This window comes from Callithrix jacchus, chromosome 11 (genome assembly GCF_049354715.1).
Source record: "Callithrix jacchus isolate 240 chromosome 11, calJac240_pri, whole genome shotgun sequence".
Taxonomy (NCBI): domain Eukaryota; kingdom Metazoa; phylum Chordata; class Mammalia; order Primates; family Cebidae; genus Callithrix; species Callithrix jacchus.
The window spans coordinates 62053224-62069269 of record NC_133512.1 but is presented as its reverse complement, the minus strand read 5'-3'; the positions used below and the strand labels follow the sequence as shown (position 1 = coordinate 62069269).

At 32.3% G+C, this 16046-nt stretch overlaps 1 protein-coding gene and 1 long non-coding RNA gene across 18 annotated transcripts in view; one reads left to right on the top strand and one right to left on the bottom strand.

The window, feature by feature from the left end:
* Window positions 1-16046, top strand: part of RUNDC3B (RUN domain containing 3B) — a 207653-nt gene that overhangs the window by 78459 nt on the left and 113148 nt on the right. For 9 of the 17 annotated variants that reach the window (XM_054237809.2, XM_054237811.2, XM_002751633.6 and 6 more), the window contains one exon: window positions 13717-13850. In XM_054237809.2, coding sequence (XP_054093784.1) covers window positions 13821-13850 — 30 coding nt within the window. In that variant the 5' untranslated portion in view covers window positions 13717-13820. Of the gene's footprint in view, window positions 1-7279; window positions 7409-13716; window positions 13851-16046 lie in introns of all 17 variants that reach the window. The other 8 variants (XM_054237814.2, XM_009002536.5, XM_054237808.2 and 5 more) reach the window with 2 other exon arrangements.
* LOC118143689 (uncharacterized) overlaps window positions 1-16046 on the bottom strand; it is a 116888-nt gene that overhangs the window by 91242 nt on the left and 9600 nt on the right. The window lies entirely within an intron of this gene.

The following is a 16046-nucleotide window of genomic DNA, read 5'->3' as shown; positions in this document are numbered from 1 at the left end:
TAAATACAAGAATTAGCTGGGCATGGTGGTGTGCATCTGTAGTCTCAACTACTTGGGAGGCTAAGGTAGGGAGGATCACCTGAGCCCAAGGATTCCAAGGCTGCAGTGAGCCATGATCGTGCCACTGCACTCCAGCCTGGACAAGAGAGTGAGACTCTATCTCCAAGAGAAAAAAAAAGAAAGAAAAGAAAAGAAAAAGCTGAGAGCTGAGTATACCAAAGAAGTATAGACTGTCAATTAGAAATATAGCACTTACTAAAGAAAAAAATGATACATATAAGATACTGTTAAATTTGCTATAAATTAATCTGCTCATTATACTTATTAACATCTGGCTTGCTGACTCACATTCAGTTTAGATTTTATATTGATTAGCATTTTTTCCAGTTATATTTGTGTACAGCTAATTTTTCCCCCACAAGTTACTGTTCCCTAGCCTTATCAGTCTTTTGATTTTTCTTGGCTATATCAGGCACATTCTGCCACAAGGCACCATTGCACTGGCTGTTTCCTGTGTAAGGAGCACACTTCTTCCAGTATCTAAATGGTTAACTCTCTCATCCATTTGAAAACTACTCAATGAGATTTAACCCTTCCACTATATTTTAAATGATAAATTACCTACCCTCCTTTCAACCCCAAGCATTACTGCCTTCTTTCCTGAGTTACATTAAGTCTTAACTTTAACATATTATGTTATTTACTTATTATGATTATTGTTTATTATCTTTCTTCACCTCCACTAAAATGTAAGTTTTACCAGGGTTAAGATCTTCACCTGTTTTGTTCATTGATGTATCCCAAATCTCTAGAGCAGTGTCTGTGATATGGCAGAAACTCAGTCAATATTTGTTGAAAAATTGATGTAAGAGTAATATTTTTTATATTTTTTTCTGATAGGACTTGGATTTGGAAGCTTACAAAGAGTTAGAACTCCTGTGACTTGACATTTTAGAATTTCTCTAATCCAATTGAAGTGTTAGGATACCTAAGCATGCTCAGGAACTCTGGCTTGAACCTCAAAGCTCTTCCTGACTTAGAGGATAAATAGTCACCTCCCCATGAGGCCGTCTTTTGAAGTGTAGTATAAACATTGTTAGAAACAATGGATAATGATAAACCTGTTCATTTGGCTTTTGAGTTTTCTTTGTTCATTTTTGAAGATTTTCCAACATTTGTTGGAAAAAAATCTTGGTTTGAACACAAATGAGACTTAAATTGTTTCTGCAGTAACATATGAACACAATTCATCCAATAAAATCCCATACACTCAAGCCAAAATATGATACCAGAGATAAGAAATTGGCCCTGAAGGTCACCAGAGTTTGGCTTTAGACAAGGCAAGGCCCCTCTGAGAAACACTCTTTTAAGTTATATACTTGGAAATTTAGGAATGCTGAAGCAGATATTATGTCTCAGAAAATCATCATATTCACATAATTCTTGAAGCATCCAAGGTTATATACACCTTAGTAAATTTGATTTGATGTTTTAAATTGCATATGGAATAAAATTAACCTCTATTTTAATGTTTTACAATAAATTTAAGGTTTGGGAGAAAATAGTTAACTACATAGATTCTAAAAATGGAGAGCCACAAATTTTATATAAGGTGAAATATATATATACACACATAATTATTATTTTAATTTATATTTATTAAGAAATGAAATTGAATGTATTTTCATGCTAATCTTTTTTTCATTTTCTGCTTATTTCTTTTGTGGAGAGAGTCTTTAATTGCCCTAGAATAGGAAAGAAACTAATTACTATTATTATTATTTTTTGAGATGGAATTTTGCTCTTTTTGCCTAGGCTGGAATGCAATGGTACCATCTTGGCTCTTCGCAACCTCTGCCTCCAAGGTTCAAGCCATTGTCCTGCCTCAGCCTCCCAAGTGGTTGGGATTACGCACTGGGTGCACCACCACACCCAGTTAATTTTGTATTTTCAATGGAGATGGGTTTCTCCATGTTGGGCAGGCTGGTCTCAAACTCCTGACCTCAGGTGATTCACCTCACACTGGAATTATAGGCATGAGGCGCCGCGCCTGGCCAACTAATTATTTATATCATGTGTGACTCATTTTTACATAAACCCATTTTGATCGTAGTGACCTTTTTTCTCTCTTGATATCAGTCTTCCTATGTGATTACTGTTGGTGGTTTATTATTTTATACTTATTTTTCATTTGAGACTTTACGATTTCTGTTTTAAAACGTGAAATATTTTTATCTTCTATAATGTTTTATATTGTTTTGAAGGTCTAAAATTTTATAACACAATTCTCATATATTTGGGTACTTCCTTCTGTTTGAGTCATATTATTGTAGCACTCTTAATTACTGTGTTTGTTAATAGGTATTTCTGGGTAAAAAAAAATCTTAAATATTTATATTTGTTTAAGACATATCGACAAAATGATCTTGGTATTTTATAACCAAGCCAGAATTTTCAAGGAGTCATTTTCATCCCCCAATTTAAATATTTACTTATTCACAGAATGAGAGATTTATTAATGGTTCTAAGCTTTGGTTCCCTGGGGAATTTTTCAGGTTTATTTTACATTAACATCACTTTCAAAATCTCTTTAAATAAAATGATTCAAAATTTAGATTTGGATTCTGGGGAAGGGAGAGTACCACAAAGAAGATGACATTATAAAAAGACTTAACTAAATACTACTATTGATAAAAATTATCTAAGATATTTTTGAATGTCTTTTTTTAATAAGAGTTAAAGAAATGTTTTATTCTACAATGTAGAATAAATTTCATGTATTTAACAGAAATTGATGATCTCTGATGTTAGTTCATTTGTGTTTATCTGTTTGTAGCCCTTTGAGTTTCTGTCAGAAAATTGATGAGACATTCCCAGTTTGACCTTGTGATTTTTGCAAATTAGCATAGAGTAATTTACAGTACTTGTAATGATCAAGTCATACTTTATTTTTAATAATGGAAAAATGCTTTCTTGTTAATTTTGTTATGTAATTCAATTTTTGCTTTATTGCTCTAATATTGCTCATCTAAAGAAAGTAAATATTTTTCATTTTACTGAACAGGAGAAAGATTGCACAATTTAGTGGACTTTGTTCATTGTAGGAGGGTATCATAATAATCTCAGTTCCTACGTGTTTCTGATATTCTTATCTCAAGGAGTTGTTGTTTTCAAAATCATTTGATGGTATTATTATGTCTTTTCCTTAAGGTAAACAATATTACACTGCAAGCTGCTTTACTAGAAGTCTAATGAAAAATTTCCATTCTGATATATTATTTGTTCTAGTATATACTATGATTAAGAGTTGATTGAAGTATGTTAGAATTTTGAATGCCAAATACTTATGTGTGTTTGCATATATACTATATTTTTACTTTAACTCTCTGATTTTTTAAATAGCTCTCATAGATATATCTTTTTAAAAATTTTAAATCTTGTATAGAGACAGAATCTCACTATGTTGCCCAGGCTGGTCTCCAACTCTTGAGCTCAAATGATCCTCCTGCCTCCCCACCTCCCAAAGGGCCAGGAATACAGGTGTAATCCATTGAGCCTGGATCCTAGATTTCTTGGTATAAGAAACTGAGATGACCCTGTAGTACAGATATCTTTGATATATTTTATTCTTTTATTACCCTTATTATCCATAAATTCAAGTACCTTAATTTGATGGATGGTATTAATCTCTATTCATAAATAGTTGCCACTGTTTAGTTGGTTGCCATTGTTCCTGTGATCTTTATTTTTATTAAAAGTTTTTCTACCTTTTCTTTCCTTTAAAGTTATGACTTTTAAACTTCAAAAGATTTGCGCAATTTAGGTACTCAATATTTTAAAAATTATTAAATCAATGAACAAATACTTTGTTTTGAAGATATTGATACCTACCACCTACCTGTAAATGGCATTTTAAAATAGTATTTTAAAGCTTAAGAAAAGTTATGAACTGCTTCATTGTTAGCTCAGTTACAGTACTACTGCATTTGTAACTGTTGCTTCACTGAAAAATTGTTTTCATATATAAATACAAGGTTGAAGATTCAAAATTTTAAGCAACCTACCTTAACAATATTAGTAATGAATAGAATATGTTCTGTATGATACTACTAATTTATAGACAAGACTTGTGAAAAGTCTGAATTATTTCTGATCATTTATAATTAGTTTATTTGCCTTACAAATGGCAATCCCTTTACTCCTAGACCATTTTATCTAGGAGTCTTTTCCATGATCCATCTTGGTACATTTATATAAAGATATTTACCTTCAAGTTTATTAGGAAAAAATATATATGCAGACAAGGAGAAAAAAATTAGAATAAATATAGCAAAAGCTAAAAGTTTACTTTCTGCATAAGTGTTAAAATTCTTTGATTATGTCAATCATGATGTTCAATGATCAAAGAAATGGAAATGAATAGAAAACAAAGTGGGAACATGACTGACAGGAAAAATATAGAAGATAAATATCACATTCATGAATTAGAAACATATTCAGTCTTATCAAGGCAAATTTGTTTGTTTAAGGCAGTGGCCAATAATCTTTTTTGTGTGAGGGCTAATTTCAATATTAATAAAATTATGCATCAGTTATTTCATATTGAAAACTGTATACTTTTTGGATCAGGAAGTGCTGTCTATCTTCAGTATAATTAAGCATTCTTCTATTGCATATTCATCTCTGAGTTGATTCTCCCTTTTCCTGAGATTTCAGAAACTAACACCTAAAATAACTTTATATGGTATGATCATACTGTTGTATTTGAATGAATTTTGTTCTTGAGCAAAACCTTTCTGAACCTGGTTTATTTGGTCTTGTCTCAACTGTTTTTCTAAGCTACTGTTTCACTTTCTTTTAACATTATGTATTTTATAACAAAAGGTTTTGTTTCCATGGCAAATAAGAATCCCTTCTACAAACTAGCCTTGGGGCACTTTAAAATAAATGTGAGCTTTGTCATTCACTTATTTTTTAAAGGGCAGCACTTCTGCTTGCTAAGGATTTAAATTTTATATGAAAAATATTTATATTCCCTCTCATTACATGTTTCACTACCTCATTTTTCCCCCTTCCTTCTGGGGTTGTCTGTGAGAACTCTAACCAACCAGGAAAACCACCTGACTAATTATCCTCCGTCAGGTCCTGCCTGTCTCCTAAGGTTAGAGAACCATTAGGTGACAGAGAACAGTGATTGCTGGGTCTTGGTAGCTTTGTCTCTGAGCCTATCTTGTCTCATCTATAAGATGAGAGTTGTTGAAATGTGACTACAGATAACTTGGAATATAGTGGATTGTTGTTTGATCTAGATATTTCTGGTGGCTTTTAACTTGTCTAGATTGGTTTAATCAGAATTATACTTAATTGAATATAATTGAATTATACTTAAAGCAATTAAATTCTACAAAATAATTGAATTATACTTAAAGCAATTAAATTCTACAAATTAGTGAAAATTTTAAGAAAATGTTCCCATGGTCTTTCACAGCCAAAATGAAAATCAGGGCACAGAGGCTAGCATACTAACAGATTAAAAAATAATAATAATGATAGCAAACATAATCTAGGCCAGGCATGGTGGCTCACAACTGTAATCCCAATGCTTTGGGAGACCAAGGCAGGTTGATCCATTGAGCACAGGAGGTTGAGACCAGCCTGGGCAACAAAGCAAGATCTGGTCTCTACAAAAAAACAAAAACATTAGTGGAGCTTGATGACATGAGCCTGTAGTCTTAGCTACTCAGAAGGCTAAGGCAGGAGGATTGCTTGAGCCCAAGAATTTGAGGTTGCAGTGAGCTATGAATATATTACTGAGCTACAGCCTGGGTAACAAAGTAAGACCCTGTCTCTTAAAAATCAAACAGACAGACAAAAATCCTATAAATTGAGTTTTATAATATTTTCAGTAATTGTTTTTCACCTTACATGAGGGATTGATTAAGAAATGCCATAAATCTGGTCATGATGCAGCTTATTTGGTACATTTTTTGTAGTAAAATATCTTTAAGTCAGGTTTTCATGGAAAGTGCTTTTACTTTGATAAGTTTTTAGATGTATAAATGACAAACAATATAGAGAACTTTGTTTAAATGTAGTTTAAACGTTAAGAATTGATGTTATTTGCGATGAAAAGCATTCTATTCTGATTTACTTTTCAATATTGAGAAATTTCATTTTTGTTCATTGTAGCTGTAGCAAGAACATCATGTTCTAACATGGGCTTTAACTAGCACACCAGGTTATAGATCATTTTGGATATGTGTGTTTCCAAACTTAATATTTGTTTGAAATGTTACAGAAGTGAGATGATAGAAAGTGAATTGTAGATGCATAGATGTGGCACAACTGTATGTATCTTCTTCCTTTCATTTTTCATGCCACATTACTAACTATACGTGTTTGTCTTTTATTTGGTTTTTATAACGGATCTAAGTGTTTGGAAAGGTGTGCGACCATGTGCTTTTCGAGATTTCAGTGTTTGACTATGAGAGGAGGAAATGTTATTTCAGAAATTTGACTTTGGAGTTTTCCCATATTATTATACTAGCAATTTCCCAAAAACATAGCGAGAATTTCTAGTACTTTTCCAGTTGGTGATTGTTAAACAAGAATTAGAAGCTATAGCAAATAAAACAGTGTTTTTAACAGAGTAGGCATTTAGTCAATGTTGGTTAGACTGACAATATGTTATGTCATATCTAAGTGCTGCTTTCATACAAGGAAGAAAACAAAAGTTATAACAATTCTTAAGCAAAAAAAAAGAGAACTGCTACATTTTAAAATATATTTGTTTATAACTTTTAGAAAAGTTAACATTTAAAAATGTGTATTAAATTCTAAAGTTGGAAAGTTTCTGAGCCATATAGTTCCAAAGGAGTGATTTTTTTCCTAACCAATCTTACAAGTTCTGAGGTGCATAGCCAGCAAGTTCAGTCAAGCTATCACTCATCTTGAGGTCTATTGTACTCATCAGTTTATTAGATCTGAGAAAGAATATTGGAGGTAAAAGTAAACAGGGAACAATTTCTGCTCACATATTTCTATGATGTATAGACACCCTAGCCTCTCCAATACAATAGGCTACAAGGAACTAGCTTCATTTACTTGCCAAGTGTAGGTCATATTTATCTTAACAGAGTTCATTTATTTAGTAGGTAAAAGTAGTGTTTACTGTTTCAAAATTATATATATGTAGCCATATTATTGGGCTATTCAGTTTGGAATTATAAACATGATGGCAGGTTTCTTAAATATCTCTGTGTTGTTATTTTTTTTTAAGAGATTTCCCAAAGTTGCAGATGGCTGGCTCATCTCCAAATACCTCTTCAAGGTACTCTATGCTGGTGATGTCTCCCGCCACTGAGCTGCACGGGAGCATGGAATTGACTTTCGGGGGAGGGCTATATCAGTTAAGTGATCTTTTTTAGTACATTGCATGGGTTTTGCAAAGCTTTCTCTTTTTGTGTTTTTGTTTTTTTAAATCCAGAGGGCACAAGTATGTTTATGCTAAATTTTAAAATTAAAATCTTATAAACCACACAGTATAATTACCTACTTACTTTTTTCTCTCTCCCACATGATTCCTGCATATTTCTATTATGTTCCATGGCTTTAATCACTACATTTTATTAATCATACATACCAGTGCTATTTACACTTTCTTATTCTCTTAAGATTTATTCATTTTTCCTTTATTTTGTAAGTGCTGTATAATAATAAATATTACATGCAAAGTAAGAGCTGAGGGAAGCTGTGTGAATATTCCAGTCTCTCAGTAAAACATAGATGTGGCATTATCAACAATAACTGCTTTTTCATTCTTGAACCATTAGTGAGAATGTATTTCTTAGTTTCCTTTCTCCAAGGTAGAATGCGTACCTTTATTTACTTATTCAGAATTTTTTTTAGAATTGAGTTTCTGCTGTATGGGAAACAGTGCTTGGCCTCTGTACTTATGATCTAGCCTTTTATATTTTTTGCTTAGAAAAGGAATATAGTCATTATTTTTAAAGATTACAGCATAACAAAGGAGAAAAAGTAAAAAACAAATATCATTTCCTTAATTCTAATTCCCACAAGTAGTTCTTTCAAGCAGTTTTGTCTGTTTCATGTTCTGTACCTGTAGTCTTAATCACTACTGACACACATTATACTTGATTTCTTCAGGGGTACCCGTTTATGTGTAGCTCTTTGTATGGACTTCTGCCATCAGTGTACAAATTCAGTCCACCAGAATTTTAAGCCTTATGTTAATAATGCTGATGGAAGAAAAAACAGAAAAATCTTTGTTCTCCATTTCATAGAGAGTAAAATTACTGGGAAAAAAGGCCCATTAAGTTGATTCAATATTCAGATTTTTGCTGAACCTGGTCATCTTAATATTTTTGTTTTGGAAAATTAAGAGTTGACTAATCGTTATGGTATAGACACATACTTTAGATATTTGTATATATTTGTGATAAATTCCTTACTACCGAATTAGACATTAAATTGTCAATACCAAAGGATAATAATTACATTTTATACATGAGGAACTGATTCATAGTGCCTAAATGATTTACTTGAAGTGTCCTGTAAGTAACACGTAGAACTAGCAATGTAAGTACAATTCAGTATCTAATATAGATTCTAACTTCCTCAGATTCAATTTAAAATGTAACTATTTTTAAGTGTTTACCCTTGTTCTATTTTTTAGAACATTAATTTGAGATTTTAGTTAGAAAATGAATCAGTGTCATAATTTTACCTTCAAAGCTGGATTGTCTAATAAATATAAACCTCAACTAATAATAGTACTTTTTTAGATGGTGAGTTTCTGACCTTTTCAGAAATGGAAATTTTGTTTGATAAAATAGTATATTATATTAAATTGACTTTCATTAATTAGCAGTAAGAAACTTGGGGTTGCTGCTACAAAATTTAAAGTGAGAAGTTCACAAGTTTTTAAAAGAACCAATTTTCTTTAAATATCTGAAAACTTTTGCAGAGCTATCAGAGTGGTTTATTAAAACTGTCTTGTTGCTTGTTTAGAGACATAGCAGTTCAGTGATAATAGTCTTTAATATTGTCAAGTAGGTGATGTATTTTAACTCTAATAGATCTTTCATTTGTGAAATCAGTTTTTCATTTACTGTTTATATAGTTAAGCACTCTTATTAAAGATGAGGAAATAAGTCACTTAACAGATTCATTTATGTTTTTTATTCTGTTATGAAAAGATGATGGGTCAGATACTGCTTAGTAGAGAACTACTTTAGAAAATTTAATTTCTGTTCTTAGAAGGTCTCCAGACCACAAAATAAGATACAACCAAAACATGGACATATTGCAAAGTGTGAATAGATATCCTACTTTAAGTATAGAAGAGTAATTTGAGAGTAGGACCCTAGAGATCACAGGCAATTTTTAGGTCCTGAAGATGAGGCAATTTAGTGGGAAAGATAATCACATAGCTGGTCAGTAACAGATTATCTTTTAGTCTAGCAAACCTTTCACCGTTTGTTTCTGTGCCTAAAAATGAATACAACAGTTGAATTGATGGGATGAGAATATGCTTTGAAAAACTTGTTTAACTTTCTCATTGGTAAAATGTTAACTTCCAAGAACACTTATCATTGAAACCATATTATATCCCTATACTTATGAGAACTTTAGAAAAAATTCTCTTATTGACAGCATATCTCATCTTTGGAATAACATTTCTTCAAGATACGGAGTAGTCAGTTTCTTGCTATGTGATTGTCTTTTGTGTTTATTTTTAAAGGAAGTGAAAGTATTCAGGGAGTGGTTATTTATTACTTCAATATTTATTTTTAAAGGTATGAGCAGCTTGTAACTTTGTTTTTTAATTATCCTGTTGAATACAGGTTATAGACTTTTATTAACAGTTAATCTGTATTTATATAAAAGTGATGTTCAGATAATATCTCAGATAACTAAACACATTTTATATTTAGCTAAATTAAACCTTTCTGTAGATGCAGAAATTATTATTTAGTTGAAATCATAGGATATACAGACAATTTACATGAAAGCTTGTTTGGAGCTTCTGGCGAGGGAATCTGCCTTCTCCTGAAGAAATCTTTCTGAATGTGAAATATTCAGTGTCTCAAATTAAGAGCTTCACTTTGAAAATTTTGTACATGGAAAAGGAAGGAAGCCAGAATCAAGCAGAGTCATCCTTACATCTAATTTGTAGAGCAGATAAACGTGTTATTATCTTACTTGTTGATTTATGGCCCTGCAAGTCATGATGATATGCTATCCTGTCAATTGCTTAGTTTCTCAGTTTGTAATCTGGAAAATCTTTTCATTATCTTTTGAGTAAAAGTCCTTGTAGAGAATGTGCCTTACCCATAGCAGGAGTCCTAAGGATTTAGTGCCCACTCCTTCTCTGCTTAACTTAACTCTAGTTTTCTTCTTTTTCTGACTCTTTGTTTTCTCTTCTCCAAAACAGGGCTTTTTTTTTTTTTAAATCCTCTTTGTTTTTCAATAGCTATACTTTGAAACATCTTACAAATTGATGTTTCAAACATCTTAATCTTACAAACATCTTCAGAGGTGATGGGGAGGAAGGTAGCAAATCACACTGCCCTGTGTGTACCTATGCAACAATCTTGCATGTTCTTCACATGTACCCCAAAACCTAAAATGCAATTAAAAAAAAAAGATTTCTCTTAACCACACAAAAAAAGAGAGAAGGTTTAAAATAACATTACAGGAAAGCAAACCATGCCCTATGTAAAAGTCCTGGACTCTTGTACATTTCCTTAAAAAAGAAAGTCTTCTTGTTCATGGACAACCTATGTTTTATCTTTCTCTGTGATTACCTATCTGGATTCCCACTACAGGAGGTTGCCATTGGCTAATACAATGTTGTGTTTTCCCTTGCCTATTTCTCTGACTTCTGTTTCCCATATTGCCTTTTTAAAGAGATTTAAACTCACCACAGAATCTTAGCGATACTCTTTCCTTAAGATTCTTTCCAGCGTATAGTACTTCATTTCTTGAAGGAAATCTGGCAGCCGTAGCTCTCATTTTGAAATTATAGAATAATCCCAAATAGCAGAAGGCCAGGAAAATGAGTTGAAGTTAGAAACATCTGAGGAGATTACTTTAGAACAGTTGATGATGGGAGTAAAGTTGGATTATGGAGTAAATTTGGAAGATTTCTCTAGATTCCAAAGCAAGTAATGTGAAGAATTTAAATTTGCATCTCATTCCTACTTCATTTTGTGGTGCAAGGAGAGCGTGGTCCCCATAACTACTTGTATGATAACAGTAATAACAGTAGTAATAATTAATACTTATTAGAATTTAGTATGCACTAGACTCTTTGCTACTTGCTGTACATACATTATCTCATCTAATTCTTACAATGATGCTATCCATTAGGTACTATCATTATTTTTAATTTACAGAAGAGGCCCAGACTCATAGAGTGAACCTGTCATTCGTTCAACATCCCATAGCTAGAAAGTGACCTAGTTCAGGTCCACCTGACTCAAAGCCCATGTTCTTAACCACAAGTCACCCTGCTTCCCCTCCAAATGGCTAACAAATTGATGACATAACAAGAAATACAAGTAAAGATAAACTATATTGAGGTATTATATAAGGAAATCTTTAGTTAAAAGAAGAGAGGGAACAGAAGAAGTGATGGAGAGAGATTACAAGGGAGAAGTCTGTAGATTTCTATTTGTAAGTAGCAAAATTTTATTTTCAAAGAGACATTGAATTATATAATTGTTAGAATAAAAATTTATAGATGCATTTGTTTTTATTTATATAAAGAAAAATTTGTTGAACATATTTGATGTTTGTAATCTATTATGCAAACACCTTACTAACAGACTTATCAAAACTATTGCTATAAAAAGATGCTGATTAGATTTTTTAATTTAAGTTTTTCTTTATTACAATTAAGATGATATGTGTCATGCTGATTTACCAATTTAATTTTTCCACAAATATTTATTGAATGCCTGCTGTCAGCCAAGCAAGCACTGTGTCAAGTGTTAGAGATTGATCTAAAGACAAATAAAACAAAATTCCTGCCTCAGTGATCATACCACTTAATATGTGAAATAATCAAGTAAAGAAATAATTTTGAGGAGAAGTAAGCACAGGGTGCTGTGCCAACAGAGGGACTAACTTATGAGATCATGCATGGATTTTTGGAAGAGGAGACCTTTAAAACACCCTGAATGATGAATAGGAGTTCCCTATCATAACTTGTAGGATTTCTATTGGTTGATTAATAATAAGTACCTCACTACACATACTAGGGGAAGATTTAAAAAAGTTCAAATGCCTACGTCCTCTTCTAAAGGTTTTGATTATTCAGTTTGTGGGGAGGCTAAACATGAGTATTTGTAAAAAGCAGTCCAGTTACACTGATATTCTACCATGGTTTGGAGCCATTCAGATATTATCTCAGAGGTTGGTCTGAAAATGGTGCTTGCTGACAAGAATACTTCTTGATGTTACTATAGAGAAGTAATTACTGAGGAAGGGATTATTTAAAATAAATAAATAATTCATAATGAAAAAGCATTTGTTTCAAAATATAAAAGCAAATCTTTCTACATAAAGATTAAATAACTTTCCTAGGGAACACTAATCATTCTAGACAACTAAAGAAAGTATTATGATGTCTTTCATATCCTGTTTAAAAATACTGAGTGTACAAAATGTTTCCCGTTCAACTAATATTAAGCCATACATCGAAATTTTTTTTTTTTTTGACAGAGTACTGCTCTGTCACCCAGGCTGGAATACAGTGACTCAATCTCGGCTCATTGCAACCTCTGCCTCTCAGGTTCAAGTGATTCTTGTGCCTCAGCCTCTCTCAAGTAGCTGGTAGTACAGGCACACATCACCATGCCTGGCTAATTTTTGTATTTTTGGAAGAGATAGGGTTTCACCATGTTGGCCAGGCTGGTCTCGAACTCCTGGACTCAAGTGATCCACTCATCTTGGCCTTCAGAAGTGCTGGGATTACAGGCATGAACCACCATGCCTGGCCTACATAGAAGTGGTAATACTAATATAACCCATACACAGTAGAACATTTGGTCATGAACAGATACATAGCCAAATCTGAAAGATTACAAGTTTTTATGAGTTCTTAACTGGAAGAGAGCAAACCAATAACAGTTAAAGGAGAGCTTTCCATAGATGAGAATAGTTGGGTGGGCAGTTATGCATTATTAGTGAATATAGGATGCTAATTGATTTTATTTATAAAATAATCCACACATTGTATTCATTTTTGAAGTATCCTTATGAAGAGGAGAAAGGAATTGTGGTGGTGTTTTTTTTCCCTGCTTTTCTAAGCAGAGAAAGGTTTAGAATTCAATTGGCGATGTTTATTAATGCTTAACTAGAAGCACAGGAAGTGTTTAAATGACTGTATTAGATAATACGATGTTAAATGGCAAGATATTTCTAATGTCTAGTCCCTTTCATTTAGTTTGATTTTATTTTTGACAAACCTATGATCCAAACTCATTAAGTAAATTTCCTAAAGTAAAACCACTAGTTAACAAAAGAATAGGACTAGATTTGAAGATTTTTGACACCTAGATTGGTGGTGCCCTTTCCATTATAGTTCACTATAGTACTTTTGTTTTTCAGAATTTCATTGTTCTTGCCTTTTTAAGTCCAGTTTTCTTTTACTTTTTAAAATTTTATATCACAATTTGTCTCCTGAAGGTCAAGTTACCTGGTTTGGTTATGAAAGTCCTCGTAGCTTCTGGGACTATATCAGAGTGGCTTGCCGGAAAGTTTCACAGAATTGTATCTGCAGCATTGAAAATATGGAAAATGTCAGTTCTTCTAGAGCTAAGGTAAGACATGGTCAGAGGCTTGCTTTCATTTTTTTCTTCATGGCATGTATTTGGAATAGCAGGAAGGTGTGAAGCTACTTACTATTAATTTCCTTTTCTTAAGAAGCATAATAACATGCTTCCTATTCGGTGATGTTTCTACATTTCTTGAATTATCTAAATTAGTGGCTCTCAAATAATGTTCTGCAGAATTCTGAAGATGCCCAAGACCCTTTCTTTAATGGGTCAATAATGTCTAATGTATTTTTGTATAATATCAACATGTTATTTGCCTTTTCACTGTGTTCACATTTGCACTGCCAATACAGACACAATGGGGGATAAAACTATTGGAACCTTAGCATGAATTAATGCAGTGACATCAAACCATGCAAGTAGTCTTGAATTCTTCCTAGTATTTTCTTTAAAAGGTAGTTTTAACTTAAGAATGACCATTACAATCCAGGAAACATTAATTCTTATTTAATCTCAACCTTTGAGGACTTGTATTTTTAATATCCTGAGTAATATAAAGGAAAGTATGCATAAAGCATTTCTGCAATATACTGAAATATGATGGCTACTTCAAGAAAAGCACTTGTAAAATTGAATTGTGAGCTAAACTAGGTACTTTTAATGTAATATGATTTTATGGGAAAGAAAAACTTATAAACCATAATTTTTTGGACTTAGGCATTTGGCAGATATTTTCTCAAAAAAAAGAAAGAAAGAAAGAAGTGAGCCTATTACTTCAAGGAAACAGCTGAAAGTATTTGTTGCCAATGGTAAAATTAAAGCTTTTAAGTAAGAACTAGAGTTTTGAAAAACTTGTATTCACCATCTTAAACTTCATAGCTTCCCAATATATAAAAGCATTTTTGATAACATTGATGTTGATATCAACAAATGTGTTTTTAAATTGTTGAAAGAAATGTGTCAACATTTGATAGGCCTTCATAACTCATATTTTCCAAACAACCAATTTATGGAATTACAGAATCATGTATGGGTAAAAAGATCAATTCAAAGTGTAGGATATGTCAATAGATTTAATGTACTACAGCATGAAAAAATTAATATGATTACTAAAATTTGTTAGTGAGTTTTGATCTAGAACAAAAGATAATATCTACACTTATCTGAAAAGACTATTAAAAGATTCCCTTTTCCAACTATATATCTGTGTGAAACTAGATTTTCTTCGTATACTTCAACCAAAACAACACATTGTAATAGTTGGAATGCAGAAGCAGATATCTAATTCTCTTGTATTAAGCCAGGCACTAAAGAGATTAGAAAAAAAAGTAAAGTAGAGATACTTTTCTTACCAATATTTTTGTTTAGGAAAATAGTTAATTTTCATAAAAATGTGTTATTTATGTTAACATGTAATGGGTTTATTGCTTTTTTTTTTTTTTTTTTTTAGAGACAGAGTCTTGCTCTGTTGCCCAGATTGGAGTGTGACACTAGCATAGCTCACTGCAGCCTACAACCCCTAGGCTCAAGTGATTCTTCAGCCTCAGCCTCCTGAGTAGCTGGGACTACAGGTGCATGCCACCAGGCCTGGCAAATTTTTAAAGTTTTTCATAGAGATGGTGTCTCTCTTTGTTGCCCAGGCTGGTCTAGAACTCCTGGCTTCAAACAATCTTTCTGCTGCAGCCTCCCAAAGTGCTGGATTACAGGTGTGAGTCACCGTGACCAACTTGTTATTTTTTAATTACCTGATATTTTAGTTTCCAGTTTTGACTTGTGATACAGTCAATTTGATAGATATAACCTACATAAAACTTCTATGGGGGTCCTCAGTAATTTTTAGGATTATAAAATGTCTGATCTATTAAGTCAAACAGATTGAGCCACCCCAAGATGAAAATGTGAAATATGAAATAATCCCAAAACCAAAACTTTTTGAGCATCACTATAATGTTTGAAGAAATGCTAAATGGAGCATTTAATGCAAATATTCCAAAATCAGAAAATACTCAAAATCTGAAATACTCTTGTCCCAAGCATTTTCAAAAAGGTATACTCAGCCTGTATCAGCGTTAATGTAGTAGTTGTATTTCTTTTTATTGAATTGTCAGAGTAGCTTTCTTTCCTATTTGACATTCAGAAATTACAGAATGAAACATTAAGTAGAAAATAAAGATTGAAAATTGATGTTTGAAGATGAAGACATTATTATTTCACAATTATAAATTATATATCTGTGTAATA